This window comes from Castor canadensis, chromosome 4, assembly GCF_047511655.1.
Source record: "Castor canadensis chromosome 4, mCasCan1.hap1v2, whole genome shotgun sequence".
Lineage (NCBI taxonomy): Eukaryota > Metazoa > Chordata > Mammalia > Rodentia > Castoridae > Castor > Castor canadensis.
Window position 1 is genome coordinate 133,953,068 of NC_133389.1, and position 21,739 is coordinate 133,974,806.

Here is a 21,739-nt window from a genome sequence, read left to right on the forward strand (position 1 = left end):
AGCAGATTACCAAACCTTTCCACAGTGTAGAACTTATATTCTTATTGCCTAGTTAGCTATTATAAAGACTAATTAAATATAGGCTATGATATGTAAATATAAGGGAAATATGTATTGGGTGAACTGGGTCAACTTTAGTACTGCATTTCTTTGCTTACATTAACTGAAATTGCCACACCTGAAATCTTACCACCTGTGCAAGAACGAATTCTCAAGTTCAAAGTACAACAAGAATGTGCAGGTAGTGGCAAGGCTTAGAAAATGCATTTATAGTGTTGAGAAAATCTAACTTGAGCTCTAGGCTTAATATGAAGGAAGAGAGGAATGATTCCTCCAGGATCTGGTTTTCCATGAAACTCTTGGGTAATATATGTTATGTCATCGAGTATCTTCGATGTTAGTAAGTGTAAAGCCTGTAGACTGGCTTCTGAGACCTTCCCAGACTACAAACATGGTTCCTTTGTAATAAAGTATCAGTTTATACTTGCTTCTTGAAGTTAGATAATCTTAGTAATTTCTGAGGAAATTCAGGTTTGAAACATTTTCCTGTGTCTTTTAAAATATTTTGTTTGATCAATTTGTTATAACTAAAACAATGAATTTTATGGGAGTGGGGTAGAATAGAATACCAGGATGAATTTCACATGTTTATTTCAGGTGTGCTTGTGAGAAATGGAGGAAGTTTTGAAGATGATTTGTCATTGGGAGCTGAAGGTATGTTTAGAAAAACTGTACTTTCACATAGTTTTAAATTTAAAAAAATGAAAAAAATCGAGTATTTTTATATTTATGATCCTTGGAGCTTGAAAATGTTTCACACACATTCCACAGTACCTTCCTTCTGTATGTTAGTAGTCTAGTCATAGGCTATAGGGTAACTGTAGAGATGGCTCTGAAATACCACTGTGAAATGTTTATATCTTTATCTGCCTGGGACTTAAATGCTTAAAGAAACTTTGTGACAAACTGTGGTGATATAACAGAATAGTCTTGAAAAAGGAAAGAAGCTTAAATATTTATACATGAGAAAACTAAATTGAAGCTTATTTTTGGTGTGAAATGAACTCATGTCATACTTACAGCTGCAGCGTGTCTTTCTCTTTGCATTTAAATACCTCCTGTCTTTTTCCCCCTTCCTCTTTTTCTAACAAAATAGCAGTTAGTAAAACTTAATTAGAAATCATTGTGCTGGTGTCTATTCCCTACTACATTAACATTTTTAAAATGTGTTATACTCTTTCTAAATTTCCAATTTCTATGATGATTTTCTGTGGTTTCACAGTAAAGCTTCCCACAATTTAATATTAAGTATTTTTAAAATTTTGCTGATATTTGAGATATTTTATAGCTCATTAATTGTGTTTTATTTCATTGGGTTAAATAGCTGTATAGCATGGTTATTAGTGTGTTTTTTTAAAAATAAGGATTTTGTCGAATACTTAAATTGTAAGTTGATAAAGAATGAATTTATTCACCGAACTTGCTATCATGATCTTTTATTGTTTTAAATCCATCTGTAAAATAGAGTACTTATTTAGAACCTTCTCATATCATAAAGTCTGGAAGACATTTTATTATCTCTTAAGTATATTTTCAAATAACAAACTCTGCTAAGAGCTTCAACTTCCTGCTTCCAAATCAGTACACTTAACATGTTGTCAGTGTCTTAGAATGCATTTTAACATTGCTGTAAATAGCACTTTTGATATCTGCCTTGGCCGTTTCATAATGTTGAATGATTTTATTGAGAACCAGAACCTAATAAGGAATCCCTTAAAGAGTGAAGCTATTATGTTGTTTTACTGAAAATTATTTCAAGGCTGTTTTCATTCCTTGAATAAATATTTACTCTGTACTATGTATTAGGTACTGTTCTGCTGAATGTACAAAGAAACAAAAAAATTACCACAATCTTGCAGATAAGAAATGAAAAAAAAAAACAAGTGTGCTGAAATAGATATGTTTGTAATTAGTCTCATTCTTTCTATTTGCCCATGAAAGTTCACTGCAGTAAATTTAAGTCTAAACATTGACATTTATTTGCTTATACCTTGTTAATATAGGATAAACTTGAGAGGTAGTTTTTAAAAGAAAAATTATGTTGAAATGAATAGAAATTTTCAAGTTACATAAAAAATTGGCTGTAAGCTTAAAAACCTATTAGAAATAGATGGACACTACAGCCAAACCAAATAATGCTTCATCATGAACAGCTTTTAAATTTAATAACTAGTACTATATATGCCACATATATCCTGTATATCTTTTTCATTACTTTTTTTTAACCTGTTAAAGAAATTTAAATGGTTATCGATAGGTCTTTTTATTTTAAGCATTCATGTAATAGTAGTTTTATGTTGCCGGAAAGCAAAAACAATTTCTAAAAGCTGTTGATCCCATTCTTACCACTCTGCATGTTACTGTTAATGATGCAGATTTAATGAGCCAAGACAAGACTTTGACACATTAGATCAAAGCTATATTATTGTAGGTAACTTACTTTCTTGATAATGGTGCCATTGTAGTTACAGTCCTAACAACTGTGTTCTGTTACTTGTTCTTTTTACTTGTAGCCAATCATCTCCATGAAAGTGATGCTCAAATTGAAAATTGGTATGTAGCAGTTTTGTTCTGTTCCTTTTTAACTAATGAACATTAGTAGAAAAATGAAGCTTTATATGACCTTACTGTATTTTAGCAATATCTTGGCCAAAGAGAGAAGACTCCAGTTTCATCAGAAAGGGAGAAGTATGAATTCCACTGGATCTGGAAAAAGCAGTGGCACTGTCTCAAGGTAACTTGTTCTGAAATTACGTGTTATTACATTGCATTTTGGTGACATGCCTATTACATGACTTTTTCACTCTGTGATGTGATACGTAGGTAGTATACCTAGGTAGTATGAAAAGGAACCCAAAGTGTTTCCTAGACCATCAAAACTTGACAGGAAGCTGCTTTAAAATTAAATAAAAGAAACTAAATAAAAATCATCAGATATGTTTATAATGCTGTTGGAGTTCTTTAGTGAGTATTTTAAGTCCTATGAACATTCTGAAAGAGAAATTCCATAGTGGAATAACTTCTTGTAGAGAACCAAAATTTCCTATTCTCTTAGGGATTTGGCATAAAAAATTAGAGTAAACCTTTCTCATTTAAAGCTTAATATTAAAGGATAATTTCTTTTCAATATCCTAAACCAAAGATTTAAAAAATATGTATAAATTAGCCAATGTGTGGAACCAGTTTAAACTATTACCCAAATTATTATATCACAATCTGAGCATTTTTTTCTGAAACAGATTGAAGTGCCCTGTTCAAGTTCCATTTCTAACTTTCCTATTTTTTTCAGTGAGCCTTAGAAAGTTTGGATTATCACTGATGTGAAAGAGAAGGACAATAAATATTTAATTCCCAAGAGAATCAGGCAGACTTTACCTTTGTGTAACCTATACCCTACCTTACCTTACTCCTTCTCTTTCCTGAGTGGAAGTACTGAGAGAATAGCTGAAAGTAAGCTCCTCCTCTCTATCTGACATGGGCTTGTTACCTTTATTACCTCCCCTAGGACAGTTGCCTCTCCTAAGACAGACAGTAAGAAAGCCCAAGTTTCAAGTTTTGCAGCATGTTCTTTCAGTACCAAAGTTGTACCAACTTCCTAGTATATTTCCCCTTTCATATCTTGTTTAATCCATTTGGTCCTTATTCTACTTTATGTGTCCTTTGATGATTTTAATTGCTTTGCTGAGAATCCCTCAAAATGACCAAAAAAATAAGGTGAAGATTCTCGTGGAGTGTCTGATTGAGTTCTTAAGCATTAGCTTTTCTCCAGCACTAGCAGCCTGATAGAATGCATCCCATGTAAGGGTATAGATGCTGTTACTACACAATGTATGAAGACACTGAAATAAATAATGGCTAAAGAACAAAAGCTTAGAAAAAGATCTTATCACAGGACTATAGATTCATAGTGTAATATGAACTATAAATTTACTTTATATCTTAATGTTTCTTTTCTTTTCTTACCTTTTTCTTGCAGTGTTTCAGAATTATTGGAACTTTATGAGGAAGATCCTGAAGAAATTCTTTATAATCTAGGATTTGGAAGAGATGAACCAGATATTGCTTCTAAAATTCCTTCAAGATTTTTTAATTCATCATCATTTGCCAGAGGGATAGATATTAAAGTATTTCTGAGTGCTCAGATGCAACGGATGGAATTAGAGAACCCAAATTACGCATTAACAAGTAAGGTTTTTAAATGTTAACACATTATTTTTAAAATTGTAATATCTGTAGTGAGATGGTCTTATATTTAAAGCCTTACTGATTTCTAAGAATAGCACTGAAAAGTTAATTAATGAGGCTAATTATAATTAACACAATAGCTATTTTACTTATTCTGAATTTTTATTATACTACTCACATAGGTTAACATACCTACTCTTCCCCTCCTCTCCCATCCTTCACTCATTTAAATATTACCATAACTTACTTTTATGACCTTGAACTTACCTCCACATTATATTTGTTGAAGAAGGAAACAAATAGGGGATGGGGCCTATTAAAATTAAATGAAGTCAGTTGATTTCAGGTGCTTGAATTTGATCATTTTTACTCATATCTTTGCTTGCTTTTTCTCTTGACTAGTTCAAAACAGGATTCCTTTACAGTTCATGAATCAGTTTTAAGTGCTCAGTAATTCCCTACCTCCCCCATAGGTGTCAAATATATACTTATATGTGTTTTCTTAGGAAAACATATGGAAGAGTCTTAATGGAGTCCAAGACCTAAAAGTAAATGACAGCTATAGATAAAGTAGTACTATTTTATTCAGTATTATCAACATGTTTTGTGCTTATTTCTGTCTCTTTTAAAAATGTAAATTCTAGTGTTTAAGGTAAAAATCTTTCTCCTCATCCCTACCTAGTAAATGTAGAGAAGGTTTAAATGTTAAATGAGGAAAAATATTATTTCATAGTATTTGTGATCTCAGTTCGGTTAATAGAATTCTAAACAATAGTATAGTTTCAATATATGTGTATATCTAAACATAAATAATACTATAGTTTTAATATATGTGCGTATCTAAACATAAACATATATAATTGATTTGTTTTGTTGGTCTTTTTGTAGGCCGTTTCCGTCAAATTGAAGTGCTTACTACTGTGGCCAATGCATTTTCTTCTTTATATTCCCAAGTCTCTGGTACTCCTCTGCAGAGAATTGGAAGTATGTCCTCAGTGACCTCTAACAAGGAGACAGAGTCGCCTCCACCTTTAACTCGAAGTAACACTGCAAATCGTTTAATTAAAACACTATCAAAACTAAATTTATGTGTTGATAAAACGGAGAAAGAAGGTAGTAGTCCTTCCCTTGCAGCTGAAAAAGGAAAAATTCTGAATGTTTCAGTGACTGAAGAAGGTGGCAGTAAAAATGATACAAAGTCTCAAAAAATTGTAAAGAAGAAAGACTCATCTTCTGTGTTGGCTACAGTTAAAGAAGAAGTCTCAGGTAGCTCAGCAACAGTCATGGAGAACGCTAATACTGACCAACTTTCTGATGAAGCAAATACTAATTTGAACAAGGAAATGGAAAGTGAACACAGTAAAGAAACTCAAAGGCATGAAAGTATGCCACATCAGAAATCTGGTATTATAGAATCTGACTTAGGGAGTGATTTCAACATGTCCAGCCACACTGAGCTAGAAGACAGCAGTGAGCTGAAAAACATCCATATGTCCGCATCTGAAAAAGAGCCTTATGCACCACTGACAATCCCATGCATAAGAAATATAATGGCACAGCAGAAAGACTCCTTTGAAATGGAAGAGGTAGGCAAAAATATTTACTGAGACCAGTTTTTACATAGTGAGTTAGAGGTAAAAGTGCCAAAAATGTTTATAAAATGAGAGATAGCTAACAGATTCATACTAGAATGTATCTTCATGTTGTCTTTCCTGGTTTGCTTTACAAACCAAGAGTTGGTCACAGAACTCTGTGATGTCAAACCCTCTGTAGGTCTTCTGTCATCCGCTGGCTAATACCTGACCTGTAGTGCCTTTTTTCTCTCACATATAAGATAATGATGCCTGAGAGAGTGTGCTCAAATTCAGACCTGTATTGCATAGTACAGGTTTGGAAATCAAGCAGGGGTTTGCAGTTCTGTCTTCACTGATTTGCCTGAATTGATTTTGGTGGAGCTTGTCTTAAGGTATCTTACTGGTAAGGGAAAGGATGGAGAAGGCTTGAGGGCAGACAGATGTTGGTGAAGATGTTACGTACCTGAAGGGGAGGATAGGGCACCTCCAGGAAGGGGCTTTGAAGACCACTGAATAGAGTATTTGTAAGTGCAGAAGTCTGACACTTGGTGACTTCTTACTTTCACCCAGTGATATTTCACACAAAATTAGAATTGGACAAGATAAAGATACTCACTTGGATGATGTTTGAAACTCCTTTTGGATAATAGGAACTGATACTTAAGAGTTGTATAGCTTAGGACAAGAAGCTAAAGTTGGTCAACCACCTACCTGTGGGAGGTACTGTGCATTGCTCTTGGAGTACTGTATCTCTCAGGCTGGGAAACAGACAAACACAGTGTTGTCACAGTTTATGTGCTGGTGAAATGTGATTATAAATTATATAATGTGCAGTTTTTCTTTTTGAAACACATGACATAAAAATTTGCTGTAGTAATTGTTAAAAGTAGTTTTAGAAACACATGCCATTATTTTGGAGTTGGACAAAAGGATAATTCTGCCCATAAAGGTCTTCTTAGTTGAGTGTGCCTTTTGCATTAATGGAGACTTTTTGTTTATTGCAAAATTTAAGTTGCTATTGTAGCTATTTACTTCTCTTGTGATCTTTGAATATGTTTTTTGATACTTTAATTATAGTTAAAAAGTGAATTAAAAATGAAAAGCATACCTTTGGAATATTTTATATTTTTTTATAAGCTTCTTTTCCCTTTATTTCTTTCTTCCAGTATTTTATATGGACATTTCTTTCATTCCTCAAGTAATTTATTTCTCATTACAATCACAGTCATAGAAGACTATGATACTGCTTTAAAACCTCTTCTTGGTCCATTTCACTAATTGATGATGGACATTGTTTTGGCTTAAACTTGGTTTAGAACTTAGAAGTATAAGTTCTTGCCTCCCCTTCCCTTAGGTCTTCTCTTCTATGATGACTAGCTATGTCTATTAGCTTACTCACTTTAGGACACTAGCAGAATATTAAAATTATACAGATTATGTTAGGGAGTTGGATATTTGATATTGGTGACTCAGACTGAACAACACCTCCTACATGTGTGTTCTCAAATAAGTCAAAGACGTTCTATTTTAATTTCTAGAATTCCTGAATCCTAAACTATAGTGTGTGTGTGTGTGTGTGTGTGTGTGTGTGTGTGTGTGTGTGTGATTTCTCTAAAATTTTTAAGATAACATACACAAAATATTTATAAAGTAGTGGATACAACTTGGGGCAAGTTAACTTTTAATTATAGAATCTTTTTTTTTTTTGCTCCCTCTGCTGGCAAAAACAGTTAATGAAAAATAATATGGGCTTTTGTTGAAGTACACAGTTACATTCATTGGTGGTTGAAGATTAATCAAAGATTGTTTTTTAGAAAAATATTTTATCACCAGGCATGGTAGTACTTGCCTGTAATCCCAGCACTTGGGAGGCTGAGGCAGGAGGATCACAAGTTTGAGACCAGCCTGGGCTACATAGAGAGCTGGACTACACAGGGAGACCCTGTCTCCAAAATACAACAAAAATTTGTCAACCATAGCTACATTGTAAAGGGGAATTTTTAAGGATAATGAATCCTTGTTCTTCAGTGTATTTTTATTTTATTTTTAAAATCTGTATAAAAATCTCCTAGACTTGTGTTTTTATCCCTTTGGGAGCTTTAAAAAAAGTTCATAGAACAATGGATAAAGAAGGGAAATAATATGTTATTTTAATTTCCTTTAAAGCATGATTTGAATCATATTGACAGATGAAAAGAACAATCTTATTGAAGCAGATTTTTAGATCCCAGAGTAGCTTGTTACTATTTTTCTTTTGGACTCTTTGGTTGAGGTTTGATTCTGTTGTGAACTTTCTTCCTGTATAAACAGTGAGTAAAAATAAGTTAGAGCTCTCTTTCTCTTAGCAAGCTATTTCTCAAAGAGATTGTCTGAACACGAGCTGCTTTGGGACATTAGATGGGAGAAAGTATTGCAGATGTGGCTTTGTGGATGAAGCTGCCTAATCCATGGAGATAGGAGGTAAGACCTGACAGTCGCCAACCAGGACGAGAGAGGAAATATTTAAATGTGAAGAAAGAGAAATAGATGGCAAGACTGATCCAGGCCTAGGAGAGTGAAAGTAGCTCTTTCTTACATTTAAAAAAGAAAGAAAAAAAATGTCCAGAGACTATTTTCAATTAAATGTTAACTTGCCATATAAAAACTGTTTCAGAATGTTTGAAAAATTCAAAACCCTACTCTTGAGATTTCTGATTGTGTGTATATGTGTGGTGCTAGGGACAGGTTTTTTAATTCTTAATGACTTGCTGGTAATTTTGTTTCTGGCATTGGCTTATTTTGAATATATCGTAATAACTCCAGAGCCGTAGATTACTCTTGTGAATGATTTGGTTAAACCAAAGCCATTCTGCCTAATTAGTAATTGTTCACCCTTTAGATGTGAAACGAAAACTTACATATATTAATGGAAGGAGAACTTTGTGTATTTTTGTAAATAGGGTATTGCGTGGTCTTCTTACTCTGCAAATGAATTTTTATTAAAATATAACAATTACTAGATACTAAAGCTACTAAAAATTTATTAACTGTCTAATCCTGTCTCCATGCTAATTGCTGATTTAGCTAATACACCTCATTACTTTTAGTTGCTGAGTTTCAGGATTCTTTTATATTTATCGATCTGAGTTAAAACAATCACAAATCAATCTAATGTTTGACCAACAGTTAAGCTGTTCTCTTGGCCTTCCAAGTTTAACCTTGTTTCTTGAGGATAAGAGTATGAATTTAACATGTAACACCTGTACTGATATATGTTACCTCAGCCCAAAGAGCCACTGAGTTTTGATACTTGTTTATCTAAAGTACCTTGTTAATTCTTTTTTTCCTTTTTATTTGTGGTACTGGGGCTTGAACTCAGGGCCTACACCTTGAGCTACTTCACCAGCCCTTTTTTGTGTTGGGTGTTTTAGAGATAGTGTCTCATGAACTATTTGCCAGGGCTGGCTTCAAACCACGATCCTCCTAATCTCTGCATCATGAGTAGCTAGGATTACAGGCGTGAGCCACCAGTGCCCAGTTTGTTAATTCTTTCTAAAGTATTTACATGACAGTAAAAACAAACTCTGTGTGTGTGTAAAACTTGGAAGTTTTCTTTAAGATAATTTATAAGTTATTACAGAGACCAGTACAGAGAGGGATCTCTGAATTAATTTTCCAGTGTTTTTCCAGATGAGCGGCATCTCCCTCCTCCCAAGCATTTGATGTTACTTTGCAGAAGTGGTTCTCTACCATCTTTCTGAGGGATGTCATACTTCATCAGTGCCTCAAAGAAAGGGGGATGGCAAGGGGTATCAGCAGAGTATGTCGGTGTGCAAAAACATGCTTTCCTTTGAATCTTTTCTGCTTTCTTTTATAAAACAATTATAATTTCTAAAACTAATTATTTTATACACTTTCCACACAGTGTCAAGAGCTATAAATGTCTTTTTAAAGCTTAGAGGAGGTTGGGCAGCATGGTGGCTCATGCCTGTACCCCCATCTTCTCAGAGGCAGAAATTGGGAGGCTTAAGATTAGCCTGGACAAATGTTACTGAGACCCCAGTTCAACCAATAAGCTAGACATGGTGGTACATGCCTGTGATCCCAGCTACACAGAAGGCTGTAGATAGGAGGATTGTGGTCTAAAACCAGGCTTGGGCAAAAATGCAAGTCCTTACCTGAAAAATAACTAAAGCAAAAAGGGCTGGGGGCATGGCTCAAATCTAGCAAGGATGAGGCCCTAAGTTTAATCCACCAGTAACACCAAGTCAGACAAACCTTAGAGAAAGGGTTGAGTTAGAACATCCATGTGTTGTTGTAGAAAACACAGTACCATAGTATTGTACCTTGAAGATGCATTAGAGTCAAGATAAATATAACAGATTTTAAGAAACCAAAGTCGATGTCATGTTAACAGGACATCGATTAAGAGGCTGTTGTCTCTGTGAGTTATTCTGCTCCTTTAAATACCAAAATAGTGAATGAATTAATTTTGTTATTTTGCATTTTTAGTATGAAAACTTTCAAACTTATCCAGAGACTAGAGATAAAAGTGTAATGAACAGCCATTTCTCATCACTCAATTCAGTTATATTTGATTATTCTTAACAAATTTAATGAAAGACCAGCTGTAGCAAAATGACCAGAGTTCTACTGAGCATTTGAAATCATTAAGTAGAGAAAAATCCTGTTACATAAATCTGAGTTCTATATTTGATTCATAATTCACTGTGGTGTATGTACCTATCTTGAATTTGACTTTGTTTTGCAGTTAATAATACAAGCTAAGAAATATACTCACTATCACTAGCATGTCATTCTGTCTTCAATAATTATTTATTATGATTTTGCTGAGAGAAGAATAATCCTGACATTAGTAGTTTTATTAGTAAAATATGACCTTATTTTACTTGATAGTGATGCAGGACTTTGTACTGAAGGGAGTAACATATTGAAGGACAATACACTGGGGAAACAAGTTCATTAAATACACTCATTATAAGTCTAAGGAAATGGAAAATATAATTCTACATTTAAAAGTAAGAGGTTGTGATTTGGTATGCCATAATCTGTCTAACCTGAGATTCCTATAAATAGAGTCATATCATATTTTCATATTTTCTTGATCTGATTTATCATATTTTCTTGATCTAGTTGATCTTTATTTTATAGAAAACTCTTTGAAGTAGGCTGGACCTCAATAGCAGCTAATAATAGGCCTTTTGTTAAATATAAAAAGAAAATTCAGTTTGTTCCTTTGCACACAAAACAATGGTTTTCCTGTTGAACTTGTGTTTGCTGCTTGGAATAATATAATTTCATGATGTAACTTATTTATATATCTGATTTATAGGTGATGGCTTTAAATGATCACTGTGCTTTTGATTTGTAAAAAGTTCATAAACTTGGGTTCATGGAACTATATGGAATAAAGATATCAGATATTTTTTAAATTGGGTAATAATATTAACTTGGAGGCTTTTTTCATGTTGGCTTTTCTACTCTTATTCGTGTGGAATATTCCTTATTCTTACATGGATTTATAGCTCAAACATACCAAAGTTCCACTTGAAACCTATTTGCTTTCTGATTTTTCTAGGTTGAAAAGCCATGTGTGACAGCCAGTTTACTTACTTTTCTAGGATGTTATTTACTATTTGTACTGGTCCTTGTGGTAAAGTGATGGGAATTAGTATAGCCCTCCTCCAGATGTTTAATCTTGATATAGAGGTAGTTTGTTAGAGTATTTGCAGAGTGGAGGTGGTGATTAGAAATCTGAAAATTCCTAGATGATGTAGTAATGCAGGTGGAAAAAGGCAGAGAAAAATAACTTTTATGGACTTAATACCTACATTGAATAGAATTTTTAGGGAGAATAAGACCTGTTAAGACCTTTCAGCCTTATAATACTGTGATAAAACTTGCCTTTTCACTTAACAACCTCTTAAAAAGAATAAGATATATCTTAAAAGAACATTTATATCAGGACAAAGCAGTCTTGCACATGAGTGACATTTGATATTTGGAAATTTGTGGAATTTTGGAAAATTTTGCAAAGGAGCATGCTGTTCCATTTTCATGGTTATGAGACTCATAATTAATTTGCCTCAATTCTATGTATCCTCCCTAGTCTGCTTTGGTGCTTGTATTGACATTTTTCTTCAGGTCGAGCCTACTTTGAAGTTCTGGTTTAGAAACATACTGCATATGGGCCTGTTTTTCATCTGTAGCAACTTTTTAGAAGTGAAGCAGTTTATACACAAAGTTATTCTTCTTTTCTAGCTACTAAATTGAATGTTATTGCTTATTGGAAATTGGATCATATAAGTTGTGGAGCATTCTAACAATTTTAAGATAAAATGTCTTTATACTTTGGTGTAGTTTAGTTAGCTTTCTTTGTTTAATTAGTTAGGAAGATACAGTCTTTTTTGCCATAGTTTCTTTTAGTTTTAACTACTTAAAATTCTTCTCTAGGTTCAGAGCACAGAGGGAGAAGTTCCTCATGTTCCTGCCACTTACCAGCTAGGACTCACCAAGTCCAAAAGAGGTAAGTAGACTGATACCCACTAGTTCCTGAGCATGTTTCCCAAGTGGTATCAGTTGATTTGGAAAAGGGGTTTATCACTATCTTGCTTATCATTGTTTGGTTATATATATTGTTTTTGTATTTTTTGAAGACTTGTGCTAATCAACTAATACTAGTTTACTTATCCTGTAATGACCTCGTCACACAGTTTTGTGTGCTCTAACTAGTTCTGTATAAGAGCTGGATAGGAAGTGATGACAAGAGCAGTAGATTAAGGCTACTTTTTACATTGTTTTTACTGAAAAATGCAGTGTTATCCATCTTGGGATTTTCATTATTCAAACACAACATATATATGTGTGTGAGTATATATATATATATATATATATATATACTCACACACATATATATATACACACACACACATTTATGTGTATACACACACACTCATAAATATATACATGCATATATATGTGTGTATATATGTATATATATATATGTAAAAGAATACATATGGATATACACACATACATATATTGCATGGGATATACCTCTAGCAAAAAACACCAATCTCACAGCAATAGTTAAACCTAGTTAAATAAATTCAAGCTATGGATCAAAGGTGAGTGGCTGTAGATACCATTCCTCTTGAATTATTAATTATTGACTAAGGACCTTTGAGTCCATTCCTTTCACTTTTAACTTGAAACCAGGAAAAGATGTCTGGTTTTAAATTTACCAAGCTTTTGAGCTTTAGAGGGAGAGAAACAGAAAGAAGTTAAATGACCACTGAAGGTAGGACGGTTTATTTTTAAAACCTTGCACATGATGAATTACCCTTTAAAAAAAAACTCAAGCAAAGATTTATATATGTGTTCCTAAAACAGGAAATTACATGCTTGTCACCTCTTGATCTCTGAAAATTGCTTCCCAAGAGACAGTTTGCATGTGATTTTTCTTTCGTTGCAGTGTGGCACTAAGGAATAAAAGCTCCACTCTTACTGGTTACTACAGTTCTAGCCCAATACAAAATGAAGTTTCATATTTAAGTTCCATCCCTTTATGAGTCCATAAATGTATGTATGTATGTGCTTCTGAGTGTAAGGAAGAGTTAATGGTAATCGAGGGGATCTTTGCTTTAGATGGCTAGACAAAGGGACACGTTGGGAAAACAGCTTGCCTTATGTCAAAAGGAACTTTGAAAAAACCAGTAAAATTGCTTTAAGTTGTTTCATGAGCAAGCAAGCTCTGCGTACTGGGAAAGATGATGGGGTATGATTAGATACCTTTATACCTATTCTGAGTCTCATTTCTGGTGGTATAACAAAAGTGCTAACATTTTTGTGAATTTGACTTTTGTAAATTAACAGTAAAATGGGTTTGTGTGTGTCTCCATGAGAGCGGGGGACAGAGAATAATAATAATATTTCAGTCATTTTGGAAGGTAATGTATCAAATTTTGATACGATATGTAATATCTTAAGTAGTCAGAATTTCAAAATTAGAGTTACTGGTAATGTATTCATTTCATAAGTTTAATAAAATGTATATAATGCTTTAGTAGTAGGACTTTTAAAGTTCTCTTAATCTCAGTTGCAGTCTGGGATTTATTTAATGACACCTAGAGAGATTTAGTGATGCAACTAATGTCCAAATTATACATTTGGTAGATAAGTCAAGAGAAGTTCAATATTTTTCTTATTACAGAAGACATAAAATATTTTCTTTAGTATAGAAGGGAATGTTGTTTCTTTATGGTACTGAATAGATAGTTGCCAGATTTAGGTTTTTTCTTTTATGCTTCCTCTAACATCCTACTTTTAAATTAGAAATAATATTTTGTATCTTTAGGATACAGGTCTAAACCTGTAATTTAATTACATCTTTTTCTAGAAAGAACTATTTTTTTGGTTTTTTTTTTTTTCCGTGAAACAGAAATTTCTGACTAAAGAATCTAGATGGTAGTTTATGGGCTTTTTAATTACTTTAGAGGCAGGAGTGCACTATGTAGCTCAGGCTATTCGTGAACTTGAGATCCTTGTGCCTCCCAAGTTCTGGAGTTACAGTGTGTACCATCACTCCTGGTGTGATTTATAGTTTACAAAAACAGTTTCATCTATATTCTGCTTAGCTTTTGAAGTAACCCTGTGAGATGGAAGAATTATAATCTCATTTTGCAGAGGTGTTACCACTTGCAACAGTGAAACAAAGCAGAAACTCACACCCACGTCCCTGTGGAAAGAATTCTATATCTGCTCTAAAATCTTAGTCTGCAATACCACCCAACCTATGTGAAGTTAGATGGGGGCTCATCTGCAAGGGTAACTGGCACAAACTTCATCTTGCTACAGATTCAGTAGATTTTAGAGGGAATCTGAGTCCAGCCTGGTCAGCCCAGCTTCCGTGGACTGTCTGGCAAGTGTGCTTTGCCCGAGCAGATAGGCACTTTCACTTCTAAATCATTTATATGACTGTTGTATTCTGTTGTTGCTTTAAGGAAATAGTTATTGATTTCACTCAGTAAACATTATTCATTATCAGCTTGCTCTTGGTACTGGAATATGAAGAATAAAATTCCTGCCTTAAAAAGCTCATAATCTAGTTCTTTAAAAAAAAACAAAAAACATGGGAAACATAATTACAGGGACAACTGGTATGACATAAGGTGTCAATCATCTTCTAGTTAATAATAGTTCCTAATCAGTGCTGATAGTAACAACTTATTACTACTTAGTTTCATAATTATTCCAGTTCATCTAGGTTTGTCACAGACATGGAATAATACCTTACATTTAATCATGTAGTTTTATTATCACAATAATATTACAGAATTATTCTAAAATTTTAATGGAAAAAAAGTCAGACCTGAGGCTACCATGAGCTCTTTTTCCAAATCAAGCAAACTTTGGGGATTTTATTCAGTCATATCATCTAGTTCTTTCTCTGTATGTTTCAGATCTTAAGTGAAATGTGGAATTGGTAAACACACTTTATTTAGCCTGTTGCTTTGGAAGTTCTGCAGAATCCTGCTGTCTTATAACTCATTCCCTTATTAAATAACTGTAAAGTGTCCCATGTGGTACTAGTAGTGTGGATGGAATGTGATCATTCTTGGTGTACTTAGTTTGCCTTTTTACTTATTTAAAGCATTTTTTTGGTTAACCAAAAATTGGAGTACTATGGCAGAAAAATTAACAGAAGGATTTTTATAAGATTAACAATGTTATGTATTAATTGAGTCTAATTGACTTTCATGGAATTATTAAATAATTGTTTTATAACAAGATATTTACAAGTTTTGAGCATACAGATGTTTAAGTAGTCTTGCATTTCAATTAATTTATTGGCCTTAATTTTTTTCTTAATAGGAAGGTATAGAAATTTTTATATATTCTGCACTTAAACTTCTAGTTTCACTTCCTGAATATCTTATTTACCTATTGTAAATGGTTTACTTTGGTACCTCTATGTTTATTAGAGCCATCTTTTATTTCAGACACTTGTCCTTTAAGAATAAGACATTTTTTACCAAATTTCTAATTATAGAACTTAATTAGCAACTGAGTACTCAAAAATTTCTGATAGAAAACTATAATTCATTCAGTTTTTGTTTGAACTTCAGTTACCTCCTATGCTTTGAAGCCCCAGTTTTGCCTAAGTAATGCATACTTTTGTGAGAAGGAATCAGTGCTGTATCTTCTGTCTGTTGGACATCATAGCTGTAATAACATTGTTCTCATTGAAGCCTTCTGTAGTGGTTTTACATAACTACACGTTTTTACTGATAGATCATCTGTTACGTACTGCGAGTCAGCATTCAGATAGCAGTGGGTTTGGTGAAGATTCTGCAGACTGCCTCTCCCTGAATCATCTGCAGGTAAATTTTCTACTCTCATGGGCACTGTCCTTAACTTCTTCATCTTAAAGTAATTTTTAATATTATGTATTTCAAGGCTGAATTTGTCTATGCTTTATTTTTCAAATAACAAGAATAATTCTTTTAGGTTTCTCTAATTCTTCATCTCTCTTAATTATTAAATAAGCTTCTCCTTAATTTTGAACCATCAGTAAAGATTATTTTGATAACCTTCTTGATCTGTTATTTTTCTGCCATCATTATTTTTCAGTATTTTACAATAATTATTTTGCTTTTTTTTTTTTAGTACTGAGCAACACAGGGCCTTGTGCTTGCCAGGAAGGCACTCTACCACTTGAGCCATGCTCCCAGCCCTTTTTACTATAGTTTTTTTTTTTTCTCAATAGGATCTCAAGTTTTTGCCCTGGGGCTCACCTTGGACCAAAATCTTTTTTCCTATGCCTCCCATGTAGCTGGGATTATAGGTGTGAACTACCACACCTGGCTTATTGATCTAAATGGGGGTCTCACTAACTTTTTGCTGGGGCTGGCTTCAAACTAATCCTTATCTGTGCCTCCTAATTAGCTAGGATTACATTGCTTATTTAATAACTGACATTAAGTGTGCATCCATAGCTTGCTGAATGTTATATTGACATTTATGCTAGATAACCTAGAAAACAGGTATATCTTTATTCTTGAGGAGCTTATAGTCTATATGTGGAGTCACAGAATGAACAAGAAAAGCACTTAAACTGTCTTTACGCAAGTTTCAAAATTGGAATGAGAAGCAGAGAACCCCAAAAGCACTTACTAGTAACATAGCACCTAAAGGAAGAACAGCCAAAGAGATAGGTGTAAGGAGATGCAGTAGTAATAATCAAGTAGACAGATAAATTTGGAGATGGAGAGACCTCAAGAAAAATATTTACAGCCATCGAGTAAGCAGCTGAGATTGAGGCTTTTAGGAGACTGACTCAGGAGAGAGCATTGGTGATGGAATAAATGAAGCAAAGCACAACTGGAGAGTAAATTGATTGAGGAAGAGAGGTAGACGTGGTGACTGTGTTCTCAAATGAAAATGGCAGCATACCAGCAAGAGGTTTTAGCATGGGAATGACTTAGGGAAGTTGTACAGCTAAGGGAAGAGAGTTTGATGCAGAAAAAAATGGGATGAAACTAGAGAAACATCCTGGTCCTGGGGAAGGTATGGTCAGGAGCACAGGTTGGTGGAATTAACTTTGAAAATAGGATATGATTTTCTTTCCAAATGAAGAGGAGGTAGTGATGGGTAATGACAGAGAAGTTTGTAGGTGCTGGAGAAGAATATGATGAACTTTTGGTCCATTTTCTCTTCAAGTCAGTGATATATGTCATGTGTCAGAGGAAAAAGGTGTTGGAAAGGGAATTTGAGGAAAATAAAAGATTTGTGATAATCTTTGTGAGAAAGTGGGAAGAAGGAGGTCATGGTTGCTAGTAAAGGGCAGTTAACCATTTTGAGTGACACCAAGGTCACACCCAGGGTCAGAGACCGTAAAAGCATCATACTTATTTGGTATTTCTTAATAATAACTCTTTTATTCTTTGTCTTCCCACTTGTTCTGTTTCCTTTTTTTGCAGGTTCATGAGTCCCTGCAAGCCATGGGGAGTAGTGCTGATAGTTGTGATAGTGAAACAACAGTCACATCATTTGGTGAAGACCTTGTTACACCAACTGCTCAAGACCAGCCTTATTTTAATGAGTCAGAAGAGGAGTCTCTCACCCCTCCTCAGAAAGGAAGAACAAAGGCAGCAACAAATGCTGACAAAAGAAAGTCAGATAGCCAGGATTTCCCTGAATGCGAGACTGTGGAAAATACAGAAAACCAACGTCCCACCCATAGTTCAGTGGATCACATTACTAAAATTACTGAAGTGGATGAGGATTTGTCCCTGGCACAGACAGTAGAGCTTCCAAAGGAAGCAAGTGGGGAAAGTGATATGGATAAAAGCAGCGAATGTGAGTTTGCCCAGTATACCACACACCATATTCTGAAATCATTGGCTTCTATTGAAGCCAAATGTAATGTCATGAGCTCTGAAAATACACCCGGGTCTCCCTCTTCTGTGGACAGAGTTAATATAGCTTTGCAAAGAGCTCAAATGAAAGTCTGCAGTCTGTCTAATCAAAGAGTAGGGCGTAGCTTGATAAAATCAAAAGATCTCTTAAAACCAAGGTACTTACTTGCAAAAGCTGGCTATCCTCTAAGAAGATCTCAGTCTTTGCCAACCACCTTATTGAGCCCAGTAAGGGTAGTATCCTCGGTCAATGTCCGGTTATCTCCAGGAAAAGAGACCAGATGCAGCCCACCTTCCTTCACCTATAAGTACACACCTGAAGAACAGGAATTGGAAAAGGGGGTGACTGAGCATGATGGTCAGTCTTTAGTTAAATCCACCATTTTCATCTCTCCATTGTCTTTGAAGAAAGAAGAAGCCCCCCAGACTGAAGTGACACATTTGGAAGAATGCCATCATGGAAGGACTGCTGCCTGTCCACAGTGTGCTCCGGCACCAATGTCTCAGTCCACCTGCTCCCTGCACTCTGTCCACTCTGAGTGGCAGGAAAGGCCCTTGTGTGAGCACACGAGAACTCTGAGCACTCACAGCGTTCCCAATATGTCAGGTGCTACCTGTAGTGCCTTCACTACCCCATTTGGATGTCCTTACTCACATAGACATGCTGCCTCCCCTTACCGAGCATGCTCTGTGAATCCTCCTTCTGCCATAGAAATGCAGTTGCGAAGAGTCTTGCATGATATTAGAAACTCACTGCAGAACCTTTCACAGGTATGAGAAAAAGGTGACTTTTTAAAACTTTTATTGTATTGCTTTGAGCATTTTTTAATTAACTAAAATCCATCAGGCATGAGTTACCTCAACTTTATTTTCTTCATGCCCTTCTCTTATATTTTTCCCTCTTTTATGGGGAAAAGCTATAACTAATACTGAACAGAATTAACTTCTGTGCTCAGAATTCCCTTCCTAGATCAGGGATTTTGATCAATAGGTATTCTCCCTTTTTTAACCTGTCCTCATTTTCTTTGTCTTAGTCTATAAACTTTAATTTGTCCCTATTATTAAAAACATCTTCCCTCTCAAAGTCCTTTCTTTTCTCTACCATTTGGACATGCTGACCACCTCTTCCTTTCCTAAGTTTTCTTCCCATTGTCTTCAGTGGCACCATATTTTCCTGGTTTTGCTTGTAGCTCTGTGACTAAGCTTTCCTCTTCACCCACTGACCTCTGATGCTGGCTTCCTGGTACAGAATTAGTCTACTTCCATGGGTTCAAAGACTGGAACTACTCCAAAAGAGAGAAAGAATCAGGTAAAGTGTGAATTTAGAATGTTTGTGATCTCTTATCATCATGAAATAGTAGGCAGTGAGCCATTTTGAAAGTAAAAATCAAAGTTGTGACTTCAAGTCATACTAAGGTATACATTCTTTTAAACATTGGTTTTATCTTCTGACAGTTGTCTCCTAATGGTTTACAGTCTAACCAGAATGTGCATGCTTCTTCCTCCTTCTCATGAAACAGAATTCTAGCTATGACTGTGATAGTTAACTTTTCGCTATAATTATGTGAAGCTGGGGATTTCCAGAGCCTTGTCTACCTGCACCTATTGTGGTGCACCTTTCTATACTGACTTGTACTGCTTGAGCTTGGTGTCTTCATCTTCTGTGTCCCTCTAGTAACTGTTGGTAAATCTTCCGACCCCATTGTACCTCATTAGACAGATGCTCTTCCCAGTCTCCATGCTTAGTGTGTGATCCAGTAAAATTGGATTGCAGGACTGCATGCATGGTTCTCAAAAGTTGTGCTTTTTGGGAGATATGCGCATGTCAGTTGTGTGGGTTGAGGTGGTGTTGTTTTGTTTCATTTGTTTTTTGCAAGTCTTTAAGTAAATAGTTGTGTGTTCCTGGTAATCTGTACATACCACTTTGTAGCCCTGACCTTTCTTTGCATGACTAAGTTCTACTTTGGTTACTGTTGAGGTTCAGCTCAGGTGTCAACACTTTTGGGCACACTTATCTAATCTGAATGTTTTTGTTTATTTCCATCATAGCACTCCCTCTATTGTATTTGTTTAGCATTTCCTGTTTTCTTCCTTATACATTTGAAGGTGATGATGCCTTTTCACTGCCTAAAGTTGTGGCATATAGCAGATGCTCAAATGTTAAAGGCTGTTACTTGCTACTCTTTGTAGCCACATCAGTAGTTACTGTAATCTCATGATGATATTTGCAATTGCTTCTACATTTCTGAGATTCATTTTTGCTTTTTACTTTCTCAAGGCAAGAAGAAGATCCTGTCAAACATAGATATGAACTCTGTATACTCCTTCACCTTTTCCTCTTCCCAAACAGATTGACTTGTACCTGGAATAGCTAAGATAATAGGTAGCATTGGGACTGATTTCCTTTGTTTATGCATACAGTACAGAGTTTGGCTTGGTTTTACCTGAAATTCTGCCTTTACATCTCAGAGAACATGGAGGTAGTCACCTTGACGTTGTTTTTTAATGCTGCTTTCATTCATTTGAAGTACCCTATGATGAGAGGACCTGATCTTGCTGCTGCTGCATATAGTACTCCAAAATCATCTGTTCTACCTCTTTATGAAGTAAGTTCCCTCTTAAATCTTTGTGCTACAAAATAATTTGTATGTTTTAGAAATATAATTTTGTGATACTGCATTTTAGAATACTTTTCAGGAGCTTCAAGTAATGAGGAGGAGCCTAAATTTGTTTAGAACACAAATGATGGATTTAGAGCTGGCAATGCTGCGTCAACAAACCATGGTTTATCATCATATGACTGAGGAGGAAAGGTAAAAGCACTTTTTGTATTGATATAACTTGGAGTTACATCAACTCCACAAAGAAGCATTTTTCAACTTATATTTTTAAAAACTAGGTTTTATTTCTTCTACTATGTACCTTGTGTGTGTTTTGTGAACCAGTTAGATAAGAAGTAGGCATACAGAGTGTTTTATGAAGTTACCTTCTCTGCTTCAGTGTATTGAAGAAGATGGTGGTTGTGGTTTGCTTTTCACTGGATGGTATAGAGAAGATAGAGGATCAGAGACCATTGTCCTAGTGGTTACACCTCTTGTAATTCCTACTGTGAGAATTTAGGAAATTTGCAATTCAGTACTTTGTGTTAGCTTAGAATAGTTGTCAGAATTGTTGAGATGGTAACTCTCAAATTACTTTTTTCAAACTTTGTGCCTGTCATCATACTGATAGGTATGAAGCTGATCAGCTACAGAGTCTGAGAAATTCTGTCCGAATGGAGCTGCAGGATTTGGAGATACAGCTGGAGGAGCGTCTCCTGGGCCTGGACGAGCAGCTTCGGGCTGTGCGGGCTCCTTCACCCTTCCATTCTGCAGCACTTGTGGTACACAAGCTTGGGACATTGGGCATTTTTACTAGGTTTATTTGTAATGTTCCATGTAATTTAAGACAGGTACCTTCATTTTAAACCATTTGTTTTAATGACATTAGAAACATGAATAA

At 34.9% G+C, this 21,739-nt stretch overlaps 1 protein-coding gene across 1 annotated transcript in view; it reads left to right on the top strand.

The window, feature by feature from the left end:
* Nucleotides 1-21,739, top strand: part of Itprid2 (ITPR interacting domain containing 2) — a 38,297-nt gene that overhangs the window by 4,265 nt on the left and 12,293 nt on the right. Inside the window, exons 4-14 of the mRNA XM_020183229.2 lie at nt 658-714; nt 2,574-2,613; nt 2,699-2,794; nt 4,037-4,245; nt 5,134-5,831; nt 12,273-12,345; nt 16,113-16,201; nt 17,801-19,009; nt 20,767-20,844; nt 20,924-21,051; nt 21,470-21,620. Of these exons, the coding sequence (XP_020038818.2) occupies nt 658-714; nt 2,574-2,613; nt 2,699-2,794; nt 4,037-4,245; nt 5,134-5,831; nt 12,273-12,345; nt 16,113-16,201; nt 17,801-19,009; nt 20,767-20,844; nt 20,924-21,051; nt 21,470-21,620 (2,828 nt within the window). The remainder of the gene's footprint in view (nt 1-657; nt 715-2,573; nt 2,614-2,698; nt 2,795-4,036; nt 4,246-5,133; nt 5,832-12,272; nt 12,346-16,112; nt 16,202-17,800; nt 19,010-20,766; nt 20,845-20,923; nt 21,052-21,469; nt 21,621-21,739) is intronic.